This window comes from Chinchilla lanigera, unplaced genomic scaffold (genome assembly GCF_000276665.1).
Source record: "Chinchilla lanigera isolate Chin_1 unplaced genomic scaffold, ChiLan1.0 scaffold00076, whole genome shotgun sequence".
In the NCBI taxonomy this organism is placed as follows: domain Eukaryota; kingdom Metazoa; phylum Chordata; class Mammalia; order Rodentia; family Chinchillidae; genus Chinchilla; species Chinchilla lanigera.
The window spans coordinates 574,633-595,002 of NW_004955477.1; the positions used below are offsets into that span (position 1 = coordinate 574,633).

At 43.8% G+C, this 20,370-nt stretch overlaps 1 protein-coding gene across 3 annotated transcripts in view; it reads left to right on the forward strand.

Annotated features, from left to right (window-relative positions):
- Btbd16 (BTB (POZ) domain containing 16) overlaps window positions 1-20,370 on the forward strand; it is a 66,923-nt gene that overhangs the window by 14,538 nt on the left and 32,015 nt on the right. For all 3 annotated transcript variants that reach the window (XM_013503026.1, XM_013503027.1, XM_005401934.2), the window contains exons 6-9: window positions 2,406-2,495; window positions 3,629-3,743; window positions 15,725-15,794; window positions 17,339-17,469. In XM_013503026.1, the coding sequence (XP_013358480.1) occupies window positions 2,406-2,495; window positions 3,629-3,743; window positions 15,725-15,794; window positions 17,339-17,469 (406 nt within the window). The remainder of the gene's footprint in view (window positions 1-2,405; window positions 2,496-3,628; window positions 3,744-15,724; window positions 15,795-17,338; window positions 17,470-20,370) is intronic.

Here is a 20,370-nt window from a genome sequence, read left to right on the forward strand (position 1 = left end):
AGTCTTCTTTGCCCTTCCTTGCATTTGTGCCAGCACCCAAAAAAGCAGCCTGGACTCTTTCATCTCTCCGGTGCCTGGGTCAGAGTACTCACCAGCCCAGCAATGGAAGGCTTTTGTAACCTAGACAATGAGTACATTGGAAAGCAAGAGAGCTTAGGAGGGGAAACAGAGTCACTCTTAATGGTATATCCTTTAACAGGTCTAGAATGGTGTCACTAAAAAAAAAAAAAAAAGATTTGATTCAAAGCCTCCCTGTTTGCAGCTGGTCCTGGCTGGAAATGCCAGCAAAGAGGCAGCAATGAGACCCGATTGCCCTTGACTGTCGTGACTTTCCAGGGTCTCCCCCAAGCACCATGAACTGATCAGGCCCTGGGACTTGTGTCTCCAGGGTTTTCTACGCAAAGAGTTACAGTCCTGCATGTGCCTTTAACAGCAAAGTGTATCTTCCAGTTGTTGCTTTTGTTAATTTATTTTTGTTTTGTTTTGTTTCCGGTACCGGGTTTCGAACTCACGACCTTGCACTTGCCAGGCAGGCGCTGTGCCGCTGAGCTAAATCCCCAGCCCAAGTTGTTGCTTTTGTGTTCTTAAGCACCTCTGTATGCTGTCCCGGAGCTGGCAGCAGAGGAGGTTTCTGGCCCAAGTGCTGCAGAGCTGGGATTTTCACAGGTTCTCACCACTGCATGGTTTCTTTCCACCAAAGGCTGGTGCCATGCCACCTAAGCAGGACACATTTATTCTCTAGGATGGAATCCAAAAGGAACGGCCTTCTTCTTAAACACGAACCAACTGCCTTGGTTTTGGGAGATGTCAGGAGCATATGACCAAATAATTTCCTACCTGAGTTGGGAGTTCTACTTAACTTGAAGGAAAGGTTAAACTTCTGTCTTCCATTTACTCCGGCCTAGTTGATACTTCTTCCTTCTGTCAACAAATGTTGAGTGCTTAGTTTACTCCAGTTTAGGCACTTGCCATCTGTAGAGGCAGACAAGCAAATCCAAAATGATGATAAAGCATACTAAGTAGCATCATCCATAGAAATACTAGCCACCACCTCCTGCGGTTCAGTGTGCTAGGCACTCCTGTGTTATCTCATTTACTTCCCCTGCTGCGGGTGAATGACTGGCAGGAACATGCAGACGGGAGGCGGACAATAATGCTCAAGAGAAAGTGATCCAGAGCTTGGAAAAGGGCCTGGCACTTCCTAGGTGCTCGATAAATCTTTGCTGAACAGGGCCAAGTGCCAGAGGATAGGAAAGGTTATGCTGAGGACGAGGGACTTTAGTGTCTCTTTCTTCTGCAGTGTGACATACATCTTGGTTCCCCACTTGTACCATTTTTCATACCTGGAACCTTGAGCTCACTGGTGATGGATTCTATTCATTTCATTAATTCAGCCAATATTAACTTAACACCAGTGTGGCAGATCCTGGGGATGAGTCACTAGTAAACCATCAATGTGCCTGCTCCAGAAGCCATTGGTGCAGTGGCAGACTGTGATGAGATTGGTTTATGTAAAGAAGAAATCTGTTAGCAGGGGTGATGGTTCTGCCTTACATATGGAGTAGGGAAAGACTCTTTAAGAAAGGGACACATGACTAGGCCTCTGATGAAGGAAGAGGCAGGGAGTAGGACACATGCTGCCCTGGGGAACAAGCCCAGAGGAGGCAGGTTTGGCATGGAGTGAGTAGAGGAGTGAGGAGGGTAGGTCCATAAAGGTCTTGGAGCTGTGGAAGGTGCTTTGTCTTGTGCACCAAGGGTTTGGGATGCTACCAGAAGCCTGACAACCACATTTTAGAACAACTCCAAGACCATGGGGTTGGCTAGTGACAACTTGGGCTGGCCCATCCCATCCTCCTGGAAGGGGCTGATGGCAGAGGTCCCGAGTTTAGAGATCTGTGGGGCTAAGTGCGAAGAGCCGATGGGTGAATGCCTCAGTCCTACATTCATCCTTCAGTAGATGGTCCCTGTGCCCCCCTTGGGGCACTGCCCTGCCCTGGGTGCTCAAGTTCAGGAAGGGCTGAGGCCCTTCTTTGCCCTTAAACTGCCCACTCGTAAACAGAGGAAGGTGGAAGAGGAAGGGGATGGAAGAGAGAGCCAGTAATACATATTTAAAATGCAACACAAGTGTCCTTTGACCAGTTTTATAATACACAGTGGCTATGGGATATCGTTAGGAGAGGCTGGGTGAGGAGGACATGGGGACACTCTGTAGTACTTTGAAACCTTTTCATTAGTTTTCACTATTTGAAAAACATCTAGTTATTTTACACATGCACCCACTAAATAAGCCAAATACAATGTGACCACACCATGATCAAGGTGGTGTGAAGGGTGAGGGGTGCCTCCTACCATGCCTTCACTGCGATCATGGCCCCCTCAGACTACTCTCTGATTTATTTTACTAGCTCTATCACCTGGGAAGGCCAAAGAAAAATCCCCCTTCAAGAAGATGATCATTTCTTTGAGGATCAATGATCCATCCGTCACCAGAGTTGGTAACGTAACACCTGTCTTTATGTTCTGAGAAAGCCTGAACAAGCAGTTCTGAACAACAGTCCTTCCAGAGTCAAAATAATAAGCAGATAACAAAACACAGCAAACTACTGATACACATTCCTCATCAAAAGTGCTGAACGGTACAGACAAAAGGGGACAAGAAGGCTGGGACAACTTGGGAAAATGGGAAATGGGATGCTACTAAAGGGAAGCACTGCCACGGGGTAAGGGGCAAGAAGGATGTGGATGGGAAGGAAGTAGCGGGATTCTAAGACGTGGCAGAAATGGAACTGCCTTCCCCAGCTCCAGCTGCCCAGGGGAGCATGCAGGCCCACCCTTACTCCCAAACAGCCTTGACTGGCTGCGCTGTCCCACCGAGGACCCAAGCTGGCAGCCTTCCCCCAGGGTGCTCCCACGGGCTCACTCTGTCCCATGGTTCCAGGCCATAGGATTGTGTGCTAATGTAATTGTGTGACATCGTGTGATGATACAGGTCTATGAATTGCTAGGGCAGGAGATAATGCGCTCAAGCGCTGGCTCAGCCAGTTTTCCACAGAGCACATTCTGATGGCACAGTGACCCTATCCTGGATCATGTGACACTTGAATTAGGCCAAGTCCATCTGGTCACCAGCCAAGGCAGGCCAGTTCCTGAATGATCAAATTATCTTGGCTCTTTCCAAGAGATCTTGACCTTTACTGAAGTGCCCAGATTCCTTGGAAAATCTTCTGTAAGCTATATGTCACTTCCAGAGAAGGAAATGTACCTACTTGTGTACCACATTCTGCACGTATTTGGGCAGTCACATTCTTGCACAGGCCACAGGCCCCAGGTTAGAAGAGACCCCTGAGATGCCTCACCCTTTGGGTGACTCCAAGGCACAGACTTTGAGGACAGGCTGAAAGGAGAATTTGTTCAGCACGAGCTCAGCTTTATTTAGCTCACCTCCTCTGGGCAGCTGGAAGCCTAGGCACCAAACACCCTGGTCACGGTGCCTGCACTCGGGTCAGAGCTGGTGCCTCTTCTCCAAGGGTGTCCCTGTCTGCCCAGCTGTAGGAGTAGGGAGGCCATGGGTGGTGTCGGCATGCAGAGCCCCACGCTGACACCTCTCCCTTGGCTACTGCCTCCTCAGCCTTCGCGACAGCCTTGAAGAACCTCTACATAAGTGAAGTGGAGATAAACGCAGACGACGCAATGGCGGTGCTGGCTTCTGCTAACATCCTCCAGTTCAGCAGCCTATTTCAGAAGTAAGGAGGCAGGAGAGACTGAGCTAGTCTGGGTAAAACTAGAAGGATCCTGCCTGGCCCATTTCACAGAATATTCCTCTTCCCTGGGCTAAGACACTTCGGGTTCCTGTGTGCCAAGCGTGACTTTGAACCTGGAAAGGAACGAGGCACTAACCCACACTAACATAGCAGGCACTTGTAACAGAGCTCGCTTGTTCTCCAGAATCCATAGCAGGCTCATTTTAGCCAAATGATTCTTGACTCACAGGAATGAAGTGCAAGTAGGGGAGCGGGTGTCTGCATCTGGGAGAGACTTTGCAGGTCTGCAAACTGACTGACTTCCTAGGTGCCCTTGGCTTGATTATCCACTTCACTTGTGTTCATTTTCGGATTAAAAAGTTCTTTCTCCCCTGAGCCCACACACAGAAACATTGGAAGAAAAGCTGATTCCCTGTTTTTCTCATGGCTCATTTTTTCCACTCGGTTTGTATACAGCTTTGTTTTTTCTTGTAAATAATATGTTCATTGTTCTGAATGTTACACAGGGTTGTTGTAAATCTTTTGGAAGAGGGAAAGTGTCAGTCCCACTGCCCACTTTGGGGCCTTTTTGCTGAGCATTCAGGGCCTGCTGCCCCTTTAGGAGGGCTATTCAGGGTGAGGGGGACCAGGAGGCATTTGCAGAGGACTGGTGTCCGGTATGAAAGCCTCCTCATCCTGACGAGTTCCCTGGCCCTGGATAGCTAGAGAGTTCGTGGACACTGACACTGGAGAGAGCAGTGAACTCATCTGAGTGCTTCTGCCTGCATCCAGGCAGCCACAGCAATGCAGCCTAGCGGGTAGGGGACGCTTCTCCAAAGTGAACTAGCCTGCGAGATGTGAGTCTGTGCTCAGCCCGTCAGTAAGTCCTCCTTAGACTCTATGCACCTCAGCGGGCTCCACTGTAAGGTGCAGCTCACAGTATCAATCCTGCCCACTTCCCATGACTTTGAAGGAGGGTAGGAGGTGTCAGGACAAGGGACTTTGAGATGAAATGTTCGCAAGGGCAGACAGCGTTCTCAGCTCTTTGGAGAGATTATATCCTTTTATCTTCCCTGCAGTCCTGAGAGACAAGCCTATTTACCATGCCCATTTTACAGATGAGAATGAGACTTACACTAAGGCTTAGAGGGCAAGTGACTTGCCCAAGCCATCAAAGCTTTCAGGGAAGAGTGCTCAGTGCTCTAATGTGGTCCTGATTCTGATGCAATTGGGTACAGAGGACATGTAAGGCAGGAAGGGTCTGCTGGCTTCTACTTCTTTAAGCCTCAGATTCTTCATCTGAGTGAATAAATGTCCTCTCCAGGCCAGAAGGGAACATCAGCTGCTCTGTGGAGGGCAGAGACAGGAACTCTCCTGGGGACCATGTGGGATTTAATTCCCTCTTAATAGAGTTCACAGAGCCAGATTAAACCCTGCAAATATATCTGAGCCTGTGCCTCATTCCTGGGGGTGACTCAGGCCAGGCCATTGACTTGGAGCTTCTTGCTTGTTGGGGATGCAGACACCCCATGAGCTGAGAGCTGTAGGTGCTAGAGACCTAGATTCATTTGCAGAGGACACACAGAGGGACCCAGAGGCTTGCAGAGGGCCCTCAGCATGTTGGCACAGTTAGAGCTGCGAGACTGGGTGGCTGCACAAAATGGGGGATAAACAGTTGTAGGCTGAGCCTGCTTATGTAGGGTCTTGGAGCCATCTAAGGAATCTGGCCCCATCTAAAGTGATGGAGAGAAAGGCCTGGGTTTTCCAAGATTCCCCATGGCCTTTCCGTTGTATACACCACTCATCTGCAGCTCAGCATAGCACTGGGGCTTATAGTAACTACTGAATCAGCTTTCTTACTCAGATCATTGTTGAGCAGCTATTTCCTGGTGTTGTCCAGGAAGACATGCCTGACCCGCATACTGAGTGGGCAATTGCCCTCCTGAAGCAGAGCCTCCAACTGCTTTCTGTCTCTCAACCTCTGCTGCCTTGCCTTGGCCCAGATTAGACACCTCATCTAACTTTTAAAACTGTCCCTAGCTTATTTGTGGATGAGCCAAGCATGGCAGGGGCTTCATTTTCCTTCCTCCTCCTCTGTTCTGAATGCCAGAGCAGGAAAGGCTTTAGCAGCATTGAACCAAACCTATCAGCCCACTGATGAGCACACCCAGGCCTGCCTGCAGCAGAAGGAACCTGCCCCAGATGCTGCAGATGATCGTTGCGGAACTGCTATTGTAGGTCAGAGGCCAGGGCAGGCCTGCACACCACTTGGCACGTCTGACTTGTCTTTGAGAGGTTGATGGTTTGGTTAGCAGGAGTATGGCCGTGTGTGTGTGTGTGTGTGTGTGTGTGTGTGTGTGTGTGAACAGAAATGCCCCCAAGTCACTCCAAAAGCCTCATAACATCAGACATCAGATAAGACCTCAAAGAGCATCTCAGCGGAGCTTCTGGTCAGTGTAAATTCACCCAGATGACTGGTTGGATTTGAATCACCTGTGCCTGAGGCAGCTGTCTTTAAGGGGCAGAGCGCATGTGTGTGGGCCCCTCCAGGTGCTGTTCTTTGACTCACGTAGCACTGTCTGCCTGCACCGGCACTTGGGCAGGAGTTACAGCTGTGATCATGGCTGTCGCCTGTATGGCCCAGGCTGGCTACAGCAGATGACAAATTGGGAAGTTAAAAAACGACCCTGGGTTATGCAGAACTTTGGAGGCCATGTGAGCAGCTTCCGCTTGGTTCAGTCAGCAGAGGACAGAACCTGAAGCTTGGAGAGGAGGTGTCGTGAGCCCCGCAGGCCCCAGCGTGACGGATGCAGCAGAGGCGTGGAGGCAGGGAGACCTGCTGAGGTTGGGCTGGCAGAGCCAGAGGGTCTGAACTACGGCGGTCAGAGGAAGGGGAAGGAGGAGGAGAGGCAGGCCCAAGAAGCCGTGAAGATGACAGCTGATGGGACTCAGCAAACTTAGGAGCCAAGGCGCCCATAAGATGACATCAGGGCCTGGCTCTGACTCTACACAGCGCCCCCCCTCCCCCACACTCAAGACCATTTCTTGTAGTAGGTATAACCCGTCTCATTGTGGTAAAGTGACAGTCCTAGAATCCGTATTATTTATCCATTTATTCTGACCTTGTTCTAGCACATTTCAAGTGGCTTAAACCAGAGAATGAACCAAAAACAGCAGGATATCACGTTGTTTAAAAGGAAGAAAGAAGGACCGAACAAGGATGGAGAAGCTGAAACTTCCCCAGTGTAACACTGGCTAGATGTGGGCCACACATTCAGCTCTGAACGTTAGTGGAATTAAGTGGAAAATTAAGCGACTAAGTGGAAAAGAGAAATTGGATCAGCGACAAGAAAGAAAAAGAAAAATTAGAGAAATAAATGACTTGGGAGAAGTGTAGCAACTATTGCTATTAAAACCACAAGTGTCAGAGGACTCCAAGAAACAGAGCGATTAATATCCTTGACAATACCCATAGAACATATGTGAGAGTAAGTCTTGTAATTTTCTTTCCTGATATTGGCAAAGGCTTTACTCCAAAATGCAGCTCAGTAAAAGCCTTTCTCTAGGTGTGTGGTCGGAGGTGGTATTGGGTCCCCCAGCTCCCTGCTAGTCTCACTTCACTGAAGAATCCATTTTAGAATGTGGGCGAGTCCTTCATAGCAGTCTTTGTCTCTGAGCACATGTATTCCAAATGGGTGTAGGATAAGTTCGCTAATCACCTTTGGGTGATAAGGAGTCAAAATTATCCTGCAATATGAAATCCTTGTAGCTATCCTTGGGTGCTCTGTTCAATAAAGTGATCATGCCTTAAGAAAATTTTGTTGAAAAAAGATTAATGTCGGTTACGAAAGTGGAAACACTGGAACTCCTTTTGGCCTGACCTTCTGCCTAGCTCTCTCTCCCCTCTCTTTCCCTCTTCCCCTCCTACTCCCTCTCCCGCTTCCCCCCCAGCTCATTTCCTTCTTGGTTTTTCCCTCCCTTACTTTGATCACTACTCTCCTATCCCTAAGGTTCCTCCAAAATATGGCCCTTTGCCTGCCTTGGGACCTTTGGACATGCTCTCTTCTCTTGGAATTCTGATCTCCCATTTCCTGGCTAGGCCAGTTCTTTATCCTGTTCCTTTAGGGTTGGAATCAAACTCAGGACCTTGCACTTGCCAGGCACATGCTTGTGCCACCAAGCTATATCCCCGGCCCCACCTTCAGGTTTTAAATGTCACTTTTCTGGTGTCTGATCACTTTTCTCATGTAACCATATGAGATTAGAGTCTCCCCTTTCTACATTCCCACGGCACCTTGTGCTTTAACTTTCAACCTTTAACATGATTATCATAATGTGATAATCTGTCCAAATGTTGACTTAACAACATGCGTCACTCCTCTGGGTCATCATTTTTGTTTTTTTGTTCAACAAAATCCTCATTGGTGCCGGGCACATGGTACATGCTCAGTAAAAAGATCCTTTAATAACTAAATGGGCCAAATAAACAAGACTTAGGCATAGGAAAGGATGGAGACTTTTCTCATGTGCTCTTTGGATTTATTTGTGCATGGAGAGGAATAAGACAGGGCCTTCTAAGCAGCACCAAAATGGTCTGTGCAGGAGGAAACCCAATGGGCATCTTGACTAAGATTAAACCTCACTTAGGTACTTTTAGGCTCTTTTACTCTGATCATTAATACTGCTCCTTGGTGTCAAGTCTATTTTTTATTGATACATATTATTTTTAATTAATTAAGTTTATTGGTACATTGTAGGTATACATAAAGATCACATTCATCATAGGGAATCTGGACCTATACGTGATATATCCCAGTTCTTTTTTTCCCCTCCCCCCACCCTCCCTCCAACCCCTCATTCCCTCCTTATTTACAAAAGCTTTGTTTGCATTTTTCCTCCTTTTCTTATTTTTTTAGATAAACATAGTGATTATATTCATCTTAGGGAATTTGTACCTGTACATAATATATCTTGCTTTTTTTCCCATTCCCCTCCCCTCCTTTCAACCTTTCTTCCCCCCCTTATTTACAAAAGCTTTCTTTCCATTTTTTCCTTCTCTTTTTTTTCTTGTCCCTTCATTCTTTTTCCTCACTCTCTCTCTTGTTCCCTTTCTCATTTGAACATTTTCTTCCCATTTCCCAATATCTATTATACATTTTGGTACTTATTTACATTTTTGATTTCTCACACCAGAGAAACAATGTGGTATTTTAAAATGTTTGCCTGATTTATTTCACATAACAGTATGGTCTCAAGGTGCATCTACTTACCTAAAAATGCCTCAGGCTTATCCTTCTTTATGGCAGAGTAGTACTCCACTGTATAAAAAATCATCTTCTTTATCCATTCATCAGTTGATGGGCATTTGGGCTGTATCTAAGATCTAGCAATTACAAACTGTGCTGCTATAAATATGGGTGTGTATATATCTCTATGGTATGATGCTTTTAATTCTTTTGGGAAGATCCAAAGAAGGAGAATAGCTGGGTCAAATGGAATCTCTAGATTTTTGAGGAATCTCCATATTGATTTCCACAGTGGTTGCACCAGTCTACCCCTCTCACCAACAATGGAGAAAGGTTCCCTTATCCCCACAGCCTTACCAGCATTTGTTATTGGTTGATTTCTTGATAATAATCATTCTTTCTGAAGTGATATGGGACCTCAGGGCTGTTTTAACTTGCATCTCTGGACTGACCAGTGATGTTGAACATTTTTTCGTATATTTATTTTCCATTTTTACTTCTTCATCTGAGAAATGCCTTTTCATTTTATATGCCTATTTTTGGATTGGATCTTTAAATTTGGGGAGTCTGATTTTTTTGAGTTCTTTATGTATTCTAGATATTAGTCCTTTGAGGAAGAGCTGGGAAAAGTGTTTTCCCACACTGCAGATTGTCTCTTTACTCTGCTGGTGGTTTTTTTCTGTGAAAAAGATTTTTAATAAGATGAGATTCCAGTTGTTGATTCTTTGTTATATTTCATGTAATATTGGGGTTTTGTTCATAAAGTCTTTGCCTACACCAGTGTTGTCAAAGTTCTACCTATTCTATCTTCTACCAGATTTAGTGTTTCTGTTTTAATATAGCAGCACAGTTTGTAATTGCTAAATCTTGGATACAGCCCACATAACCATCAACTGAGGAATGGATAGAGAAGATTTTTTTATACAGTAGAGTACTACTGTGCCATAAAGAATATTTAGGTTTTTGATCCATTTCATTTCAATTAAGTATAATAGATAGTGAAAGATACTGGTCTAGTTTTAATTTTCAGCATGTGGAAAACCAGTTTTTCCAGCACCATTTATTAAGGAGCCTATCTTTTTCCAGTGAAGGTGTTTAGCTCCTTTGCCAAAATCAAGGTGACTGAGTGTGCTGGGAGTTGTTTCCGCAACTTCTATTCTGTTCTGTTGATCCTCAGGCCTGTTTTTTGCCAGTACCATGCTGTTTTTTTAATTATAATAGTTTTGTAGTACAATTTCAAGTCAGGGATTGTGATGCACCTGCCTTGCCTTTGTTGCCCAGAATTTCTTCTGCTATTCCAGGTCTCATCTGGTTCCAAATGAATTTTAGGATTATTTTTTCTAATTCTGTGAGTTATGCTAATGGTATTTTCATTGAGATTGCATTAAATCTGTATAACAATTTTGGAAGTATGGCCATTTCCCTTATACTGGTTCTTCCTACCCAATACCAAGGGCTATCTTTCCATTTTCTGATATCCTCTTCAATTTCCTTTTTCAGAATATGGTAGTTTTTAATTTCTTTTTTTGATACTATTGTGAAAGGTGTTGTTTCCTTCATGTCTCTCTCAGTGAGTTTGTTATTTGTGTACAGGGATGCTACTGATTGTTGAGTGTTAACTTTGTACCCAGCTATGCTACTGAATCTTCTTATTAAATCTAAAAGTCTTTTGGTGGAGTTTTTGGGGTCTTCTGTATAAAGTATCATGCTGTCTGCAAATAATGATATTTTAACTTCTTCCTTTCCTATCCTTATTCTTTCTATCTCTTATTTTTGTCTAATTACTCTGGCTCACATTTCTAGAACTATATTGAATGAGAGTGATAATAGTGGACATCCTTGTTTTGTTCCTGATTTTGGAGTGAAACCCTTCAGTTTTTGTCCATTTAATCTGTTTGCTCTTAGTTTGTCATAGATGGCTTTTATCAGATTGAGATAAAGACCTTCAATTCCAGTTTTCTGTTAGGTTTTTTTTTTAATCATGTTGTACTTTGTCAAATGCTTTTTTGTGTGTCTGTTGAGATGATCATGTGGTTTTGCCCCATGGTTTGTTGATGCAGTGTATTACATTTATTGATTTGCATATGTTGAACCATTCCTACATCCCTAGGATGAATCTACTTGGTCATGGTGTATGAACTTCTTGATGATATGCTGCATCCTGTTTGCCAGTATATTTTATGGAAGATTTTTGCTTGCATCTATTTTCATTAGGGAGATTGGCCTGTACTTCTCTTTCTTCATTGGTTCATTCTCTGGTTTGATGTCAGGGTAATGTTTGCTTCCTGGAATGAGTTTGGGGAGTATTGCTTCCCTTTCAGTTTCATTAAAGAGTTTCAAGAGTAGGGGCCTTCTCTGAATTTCTTATAGAATTCAGCAGTGAATCTGTCAGGGCCTGGGCTTTTTTTTTTTTTCCTAGGTTTTTAATTAAAATTTCAATTTCATTGACTGACTGGTTTATTTAGAATTTTTATATCTTTTTGGTTCACCTTTGGTAATTCATGTGTACCTAGGAAGCTGTCCATTTTTTCCGTGTTTTCTATTATATTAGACTACAAGTTCTTGAAGTAGGCATTGGTGATCTTATGGATTTCTACAGAGTCTGTTTTGGTTTTACTCTTCTCATTCCTAATTGAATGGATTTGAGTCTTTCCTTTTTTTTGATAAGATTGGCTAAGGGTTTTTCAATTTTATTTATCTTTTGAAAGAACCAACTCTTTGATACATTGATTCTTTATATTGTATTCTTAGTCTTCATTGTTTTAATTTCTGTTCTGATCTTTGTAATTTCCTCTCATATATGTTTTGGGCTTGATTTGCTCTTCTTTTTCTAGAAGCTTGATGTTCAACATTAGATTATTATTTTAGCTCACTCCATTTTTCTGATATGGGGATTCACTGCTATAAATTTCCTTTGTAGGACTGCTTTCATTGTGTCCCATCAATTCTGGTATGTTGTATTATCATTTAATTGTAGAAATTGTCTAATTTCTTCTTTAATTTCATGTGTGACCCCTTGGTTGCTCGGGAGCATATTATTCAGTTTCTCTGTGTTTATGAAGTTCTTATGGTTTCTTTTGCCACTGATTTCCAATTTCATTGCAATATGGTTTGATAATATGCATGAGATAATTTCAATTCCTTCACCTTCAGCATGTTCTATGAGATAGTATGTAATCTATTTCAAAGAATGTCCTGTGTACAGCTGAGAGGAATGTGTATTTTGATGTTGTGGGTGGAACACTCTGCAGACATCTACTAAGTCCATTTGTTGATCAGCCCATTTGGTACAGTGGGGTATTGAGGTCCCTTATTATAATTGTATTAGTGCTTATTTGATTTTTCATGTCTGTTAAATTTTTTTTATAGTGGGTGTGCTGGTATTTGGGGCATATGCATTTATGATCTCTCTCTCTCTCTCTCTCTCTCTCTCTCTCTCTCTCTCTCCCAGATTGTTCCTTTTGCAAAGATGTAGTGATCTATGTCTCTTTTAATTGGTCTTAGCTTGAAAACCACTTTTTTTTTGAAAATAGAATAGCTACCCCTGATTTTTTCCAGGTTCCTGTCATATGGAGTACTGTTTTCCATCCTTTGACTTTTAGTCTCTGAATTTCTTTTTGAATTAAATGTGCTTCTTGTATGCAGCATATTGTTGAGTCTTGCTTCTTTTTTTTGTTTGTTTGTTTGTTTTTTTGTTTTTCTCCGGTACTGGGAACCGAACTCACGACCTTGCGCTTGCCAGGCAGGTGCTTTTGCCGCTGAGCTAAATCCCCAGCCCCTAGTCTTGCTTCTTGATCCATTCTTCAAGTCTGTTTCTTTTGATTGGTGAATTGAGACCATTAACATTGATGGTTATAATTGATATGTATTGATCTAGCTTTGTCATGTTATTTTCCTGTTGCTGGGGCCCCCCCATTTAATTTTTTTGGCCTTGCCTGGTGGATCCATTTTGTTAGGGTTCATGAAGTTGTAGTCCTCATTATGTTTTTCTATAATGTCCTTCAGAACCTTTTGGAGTGCTGGTTTTGTGATCATGAATTTCTTCAGATGTACTTTTCATGGAAGTATCTTATTTCTCTATCAATTTTGAAAGATAGTTTTTTGGGGTACATCAGTATAGGTTGGAGGTTTTTTCCTTTTAGGGCTTGAAATCCTTCACCCTAAGCTCTCCTTGACTTGAGGGTTTGTGTTGACAAGTCTGCTGTGATTCTTCTAGGTTTTCTTTTTAGGTGATTTGCTCCTTTTCTCTAACAGCTTTTAATATTCTGTCCTTGCATTGAATTTCTGGAGTCTTTACTATTATAATGCTTGGTGTAGAATTTTTTTATCATGGCTAATTGGAGTTTTATATGCCTCACTTACCTGTATGTTCAACTCTTTTCCATGCGTGGCAAGTTTTCTGCCATGACTTCTGTGAAAAGGTTTTTATGTAATTTGTGCCATCTCCTGCTTTTTCATTGACTCTGATCAATCTTATGTTACTCTTATTTGCATCATCTAGCAGCTGTTGCATTGATTTTTCCTGGTCCCCCTGGCTATTATTTGTGATTGCTAACAACAATCCTGTCATTTGGATCTGATTTTCTGGCCTCACATTGGCTCATTCTGCTGCCATATACTTTCAGTGGACCTTTTAGTCTCCTGGATATGTTTGAATCTGCTTCATGGATTTCAGTTCTTTCCTATGCTGAGTGTTCATGGTTTCTATCATTTTCCTAAGTGCCTCTCTATTTTTTTAATTTGTATCTGCTCTAGAGTCAATAACCATGTCTTTTATTATGGTCACCATCTCTGTGGTTATCTGAAAACCTATTTCTGATTTGATCTTTTTCTAGAGTCTCTTTCATCTGCTTTGTTACTTCTGCTGTTACCACTTCAGAGAGTCCATGGAGTGGCTTTTGAATTGTTCCACCTCATTGCCCTCTGGGTTTGTTTTTGATGAATTGGAAGTCTGGGGTTGCATCTTGCTTAAATATCTTTTCATTTTCTATTATTTAAATTTAATTCCTGGGTTGATGCTTATAAATTGCTTATGGCAGGTAGCTTTATTGCTAATATTTAGAACCCTACTACTTCTCAGTAATATCTTTCAGGTGTAGCTGGATTTTGGGTTTGGAGTCTGTTGCAATATCTTAGCTCTTTAATTTATTGGGAATGAGAAGTTGCTGACTATTTGTTCTAACCCCTGGTTCTTTGGCACTGGCCTATAGTATTACTTGTTACCCTCAGGCAATCTCAGTTTTGGTATACCAGAAAGAACAACTGATTAGAAGAATTATCTCACCTTGGTTTATGTAGTACAATCAACAGTGTCAATAGCATCAAATGCAGCCTAGAAAATGACAAACTGAGGTAACTATTAATTTGCCACCTTTAACCATATGAACTATATTTGTGCTTATATAACAAAATGTAAAAAAAACTAGAAAATTGCATATAGTAAATATGCCCTCAATATGGTGATTTTACCCTCAGGGGAAAAATTTTAAAAGGATTAGGGTGAAAATTTGAGAAATAGGAGAAGAGCAAGAGATCAGAAGCAAGGCTGGAGGACAAAGGGAGATTATGCCAACTTTGGGAAACTGGTGAAGAAGATAGGAGGGAAAGAGAGAAGGAAGAAATGAAAAGAACAGAATAGAAAAACAACAACCCAAAACTAGAAGCAACGTTCACACTCATATAAAAACAAGCACAAAAATCAAGAAAAAAGAAAAGAAAACACAGAAACAAACATAAGAAGAAAAAGGAAAAAAGAAGAAAACAAATGTCCATTTCAAGGCATGCCTCTACTGTCACTTTTATCACTTTTATCAGAGTGGGAAGACAGAGCCCAGGTCCATGTTGATTAATCCCAGCAATCCAGCCATAGATTTACAGTGAGATAGTGTATAATCCCAGTAAGCCCGCACTTTTAGTTGCACTGAGATTCAGGCTGATTTCTGGCCGTGAGGCTGGAACCTGATTCTTTCAGCCTACAACACTCCATGTGCCTCCTGCTGGCTTCAATTCAGCTCCTTGACTCAGTTCTGCCTCACCCTAACACTGGAGCTGCTAGATAGAGCCAGTCTGCAGCTTCTTTGTGTTCTGAGCTCAGTTGGCCCCTCTCCAGAATGGCTACGGGCCAATTGCCCTCTTGTGGGGGTTGTCTGAACCTGAATAACTCACCAGCCACTGCAGTTTGTTGTGTCCACTGCTCTGTTCTATTGGTAGGTTATCTCCTTGGAGGTCTCTAAGGTTGCCAGTAGTCACTTTACTTCTGCAGGTTCAAGCCACCTCTTCCACGCAATGAGTCAGGGCTCAGGGAGAAAGTGCTGCTTTCTGCCTTCTTTTCTGCATTGAGGTCTCTCCCTTTGCTCTCACTGTGGGCTTCAGTTCTCACATCAGAGCTTTGTTTGTCCCTGGGAACTCACTTCCCTTCTTCTTCTCTTCCTCATGTTGCTGTGTTCCAGCATTTGGACACCAAATCCCTGAGAGGCTGTTTCTCTGATGTTCACCACTCCACTGTTTTCCCAGAAGTTCTCAAGTTTAATTTTTGTCTTCTGAGTGTTTTGATCTTTGGCTTTATCTCTCTTATTCTCAGCTGGGTTTTCTTCTGGACAAATATCCATATCACTAAAATGAGCCATCTTTCCTTGTGAGAGGTCTCTTCTGCCATCCTGAACCTGAATGAAAGCCTCTGGCCTCTCTCCTCTGAAAGCATCCTGGGCCCTCCAGGATCACCAGTTCTTTTCTCTGCAGGTGTGTGGACACGATGATAAAAGCACTCACACCAAGCAACATCAAGAACTTCTACCTGGCTGGCTGCAGGGTGAGAATACCTGGCTTCCGGGGGTAGAGATAGAGGGATAGGGGTGGACGGAGGGATGCAGATTCTGAGGTTTTACCTTCCAGGCCCAGCTCCAAAGAATTTATTCAAAGGAACCAGTTTAAGGGTAGAATGATTTAATTCTGCTAAGTGAAGTTTTTTTAAAAATCTATTTTTTTCTATTTCTTTACAAAGTTGAATTAATAGCCAAAATGGTAGAAAGGACAACCTTAGGGCAGGAAGCTGTATTAGTAACCTTTCCCATCACTGAGATACAATACCTAATATTCACAATTTAAAAGAGAAGGGATTTAATTTAGCTCACAGTGTCAGGAGAGTCACTCCATGGGTGACTGGCTCCAAGGCAGAAATCTCATGCTGAAGGATGTGATAGAACAAACCTGCTGAGTTCATGACAGCCAGGAAGCAGAGCAGGGGAAGAGTATCAGCGAAATGGGTCAGAGACGGTATATAGGCCCTGAGGCCAGATATCTGTGACCCAATTGGATATATGGAGAAACATGCTTTACTTATGTGCTAAGCATTTCTTAATCAAATGAAGTTGACACATCAGGATTAATAGTCACCAAGGGCAGCAGGGACTGCCTTACCAAAGCATAAAAACCTTTCAGAGCATCCTTGCTGGAACCACAAGACCTTGTCCCACCTGGGCCCAGTGTGTCAATATAGAGAACAGATGATAGAATCAGCTCTCAGTATCAGAGGAGAGGAAAGGAGCAAACTGCCTAGGGTGATTAGCTATTAAGAAGAAGTGCCTCTGGTCTCTGCTACCTCTGCCCTCCTGACTCCAGCTCCACCCTCGGGCCACCATTGATCTAGAGACGCTCATTCTATGAGACAAACTCATGTAAAGGAAACAAGCATGTCAGAGAGGCACTGACCACCACATCTCAGAATATACGAAAGACCTGCTTGCCAAAATGACCATGTGGCCCTCACCTTCACTCTAGGGTGTTAAAAGTCACTCTTAGTGACATCTTTCCATTAAGCATGATCCCCAGGCCCTGAAAACATGCAAGGTGTACTAATATCCTGTTAAGGCCTCTAGCTTCTGGGAGCCTTTTCTATTTTCCCTGTCTTGTAATTTTTGCTTTTAAAATGTGTGTACATGACATCCTCAGAGCTCCATGTGGAGTTCCCCTCCCAGGCCCTTGCAGGTCCAGTTTCTGATTCCAGTCTAGGGATTTCAGCATGCAGGGCCTGTGGTCAGGCAGCCTGAGTATGTGTCCAGCTCAACTGCTTACTAGTATGTGACTGCAGGAAGAGCTGGAACCTGGCAGCCTTATTTTGTCCAGTAAAATAGAACAAGGAACTGACTTCCTAAGGTTGCAGTGAGGATTGGTTTAAATCAACTGCAATACCCTGAGCGTAGTAAATGCCCAGTGCTGTAATTTGCGTGTTGTGTACAAAAGATTTGGCATATCTGCCGCGTAACTCTTCCCAAGCATTCCTGTAGCAACATTACATACCAGCAGAGGGCGCTGACAGTCGGTTCCTTCATCAAGGGCTTTGTTTCATCTTCTCAGTACAAAGAAGAGCAGCTCACCAAGGCCTGCGAGAAGTGGCTGGAAATGAATTTGGTCCCTCTGCTGGGGACACAGCTCCACCTCCGCCATATCCCACAGGATCTGCTCCAGAAGGTGCTGAAGTCCCCCAGGTCAGAGTTGGTTTTGGGTGTGCTGGCCCCAGGATGGGCATGGGAGGAAGCCAGGAAGGGAAATGCTTCAAAGGTGGCTCTGCCCACATCCCTGCTGGACATGTTCATGTCACCACCTCCCATGACTCCAAACTTTCTGCTCTCCCAGATGACCTGGCCTCTGGTAGGAGCTGACACCAGGGTGCTGTGGGATATTCAGGGTGCAACTCAGGTTGAAAAAAGGGATCCTACAAGGTAGGGACCTTCTGAGCACCAGGCGTCCCATTACCTGCCTGGATGAGAAAAATGAAAGACCTGAGTAATTTTTTTTAAAGTCCTGAAAACAACAATGCACATTCATTGTGGAAAATTTGGAAAGCAGGGAAAGGCAGAAAATGGGAAAAAAAGCCTCTCACACTAAATCATTTTATATCTCCAGCACTGATTCCTCTGTTGAGTAGTTCCATACCCAGATATCTGCTGGCCTGCTCGGCCTTTCTGACAGTTAAGGTTAAAACCCAATTCTCCGTGTCCCTTACCTGTCACTATATCCCCATCCACCCCACTGGTCCTGGCCCATTCACTGTAAGCTCAAGCTACAGCCCAGGGAGCCCTCTGGGTACCACTCTGACTTCTCCTTGACTACAAGACCAGTTCTGCTTCCAAACTAAGTTCGTGCCTGTGGGCTTCTCTCCATGGTCACCAGCCAATGCCAAACCTCTGTAATTTCTCATGTGGACCACTGCAGGGCCCTCTAATTCAGTGCCTTCATTCTGGTCTTGACCCCCCTTCCAAGCACATCTGGCTTCTTCATCTCTTGCACCAAGCAGCAGTCAAACAGGTCTTCCTCAGTCTTCCTTGCTGAGCTCTTTCTCAGGCCTCAGCCCAGCTACTCCTTCTGCCCAAAATACCGGACACTGCCAGCTCCTTCTCTCCCTCCTGCCAGTAGTTCGTAGAACCATTCCTGCTTGTTGACTTTCTATTTTTTCCGGTGTTCTACCGACATAAATTGCACTTTGGTGAATACCCACCAAGGTACATTTTTTTCATCCAGGATGATTTTCCTGCATTATGTTTCTGAAAGTGACATTACTACATCAGAAGGACTTTCTATTTGTTATTAGTCATTAAAAATACTTTATTTGAGGGGGCTGGGGATTTAGCTCAGCGGCAAAGCGCCTGCCTGGCAAGCGCAAGGTCGTGAGTTCGGTTCCCGGTACCGGAGAAAAACAAAAACAAAAACAAAAACAAAAACAAAAAAAAACTTTATTTGAAAGTGATTTCAAACTTGAGGCAAGAACAGTACAAAGAATATCTATGCAGAGGCTTCTCAAGTTGTGATGGACTTAATCCCAATTTTAAACCATTTGTAAGTTGAAAAATATTACATTGAAAAGGCATTTGGTACTTCTAACTGCCCCACCATCACAGGCACACAGCAGCACAGCCCACACTAGGGTATCAGTCCTGTACTCTCTTGCTCACATGGCTCACTGGAAGCAGCGATTCACTGCCCCTGCCTAACATCATGACATAGTACATATGGCTAGCACAAAAAGATCAAAACTCGAAATCTGAAGTAGAATTTCTACTGAATGGATACAGCTATCCCAGCATCACAGAACTGAAAAGTTATAACTCAAACCATCACAAGTTGGGTCCAATTGTATCCCCTTTATCCTGAGTCATCCTATTTAATTTCTGCCCTATTTGCTTTATTATTTGCATATATATTCATATCTACGTATACCCATTTTTTCTGTAAGCTGTTTGAGGGTGAGTTGCATACATCATGTCCCTTTGCCTCTAAATGTTTCAGTGTCTATTTCCTAGGAAAAAGAATTTAATACGATCACAAAGCCATTGTCAAAGTCAGGAAATTTATCATTGAGGGGTACTTTTATATCACTGAACCAATATTGTCTTCAATAGCATTTCGCTCCTCCAAGGTAGGATTCAGTTTAGGATCACACATTGTAGGTAGTCGCCACATCTCTTTGGGAGTCTTTTGAAAATGTCCTTGGGGCTCATTGCCAAGTTTCCATGGTTGTGTTCCTTTTGGGTGAATTTCAAAAGTGAAGACTGAATTCTACTAAAAATCTTAGTGGTATATCAGAAAATAAGTGTTCACTCATCTTTATGCCCTGGAAAGTGTTCTGCTTCCAGAAATTAGATCTGAGAAGATGTATGTTGTCCCAGATCATTAACCCATCCCACGGATTTGAATGTATTAAGTGGCACACAACGTCCTCACATTTGCAGAGACCTGAGGCTGGCAGGGCAGCATCCTGGTGTTGAGGGAGACCACCTTATCTAAGACCTCAGGAGGCTGGGAAAATAGCTCAGGGGTAGAGTGCTTGCCTAGCATGCTCAAGACACTAGCATGTTTGAGGAGGAGGTTGGGGTGGGGGCAGAGATGAAGGAGGAAGATGAGGAAGAGGAGACAGGACGAGGGAAAAGAAGACCTGCTCCAAACCCTGGACCCAGGGCACTAGCACTCCCCAGAGCCATTCTGCTGTGGTCTGCTCTGCTTTTCCCGCTCGTCCACCCCCACCCTCTACTCCACCCTTCTAAAATTGTTGAGGAACAACTAACCACGGCAGCCCTTAGACTTTTCATAGCGCTGTTCCTTCCTTGGAAAGGCTGAGTCGTCCCATCCCGGTAGCGTTTAATCAAAAAGAGAAAAAATATCTGACCACAACCAGAACGTTGGTGACGGAACAGGCCTGCCAAAACACACGCTGGGTAGGAAAAGAGGTCAAGAGCATGATGTGTCAAATGTCTAGACTTGACAGCCTGGGCAGACAGGACTGAGGCGGAACGGCCCCGCCCCTCAGCCTCCCCAGGCAGTGTCTGCAGAGTCCAGCACTGTCCTGCTGAGGAAGGCAGAGCTCTGCGTGGCCTCGGGCATGTCATTGGCCC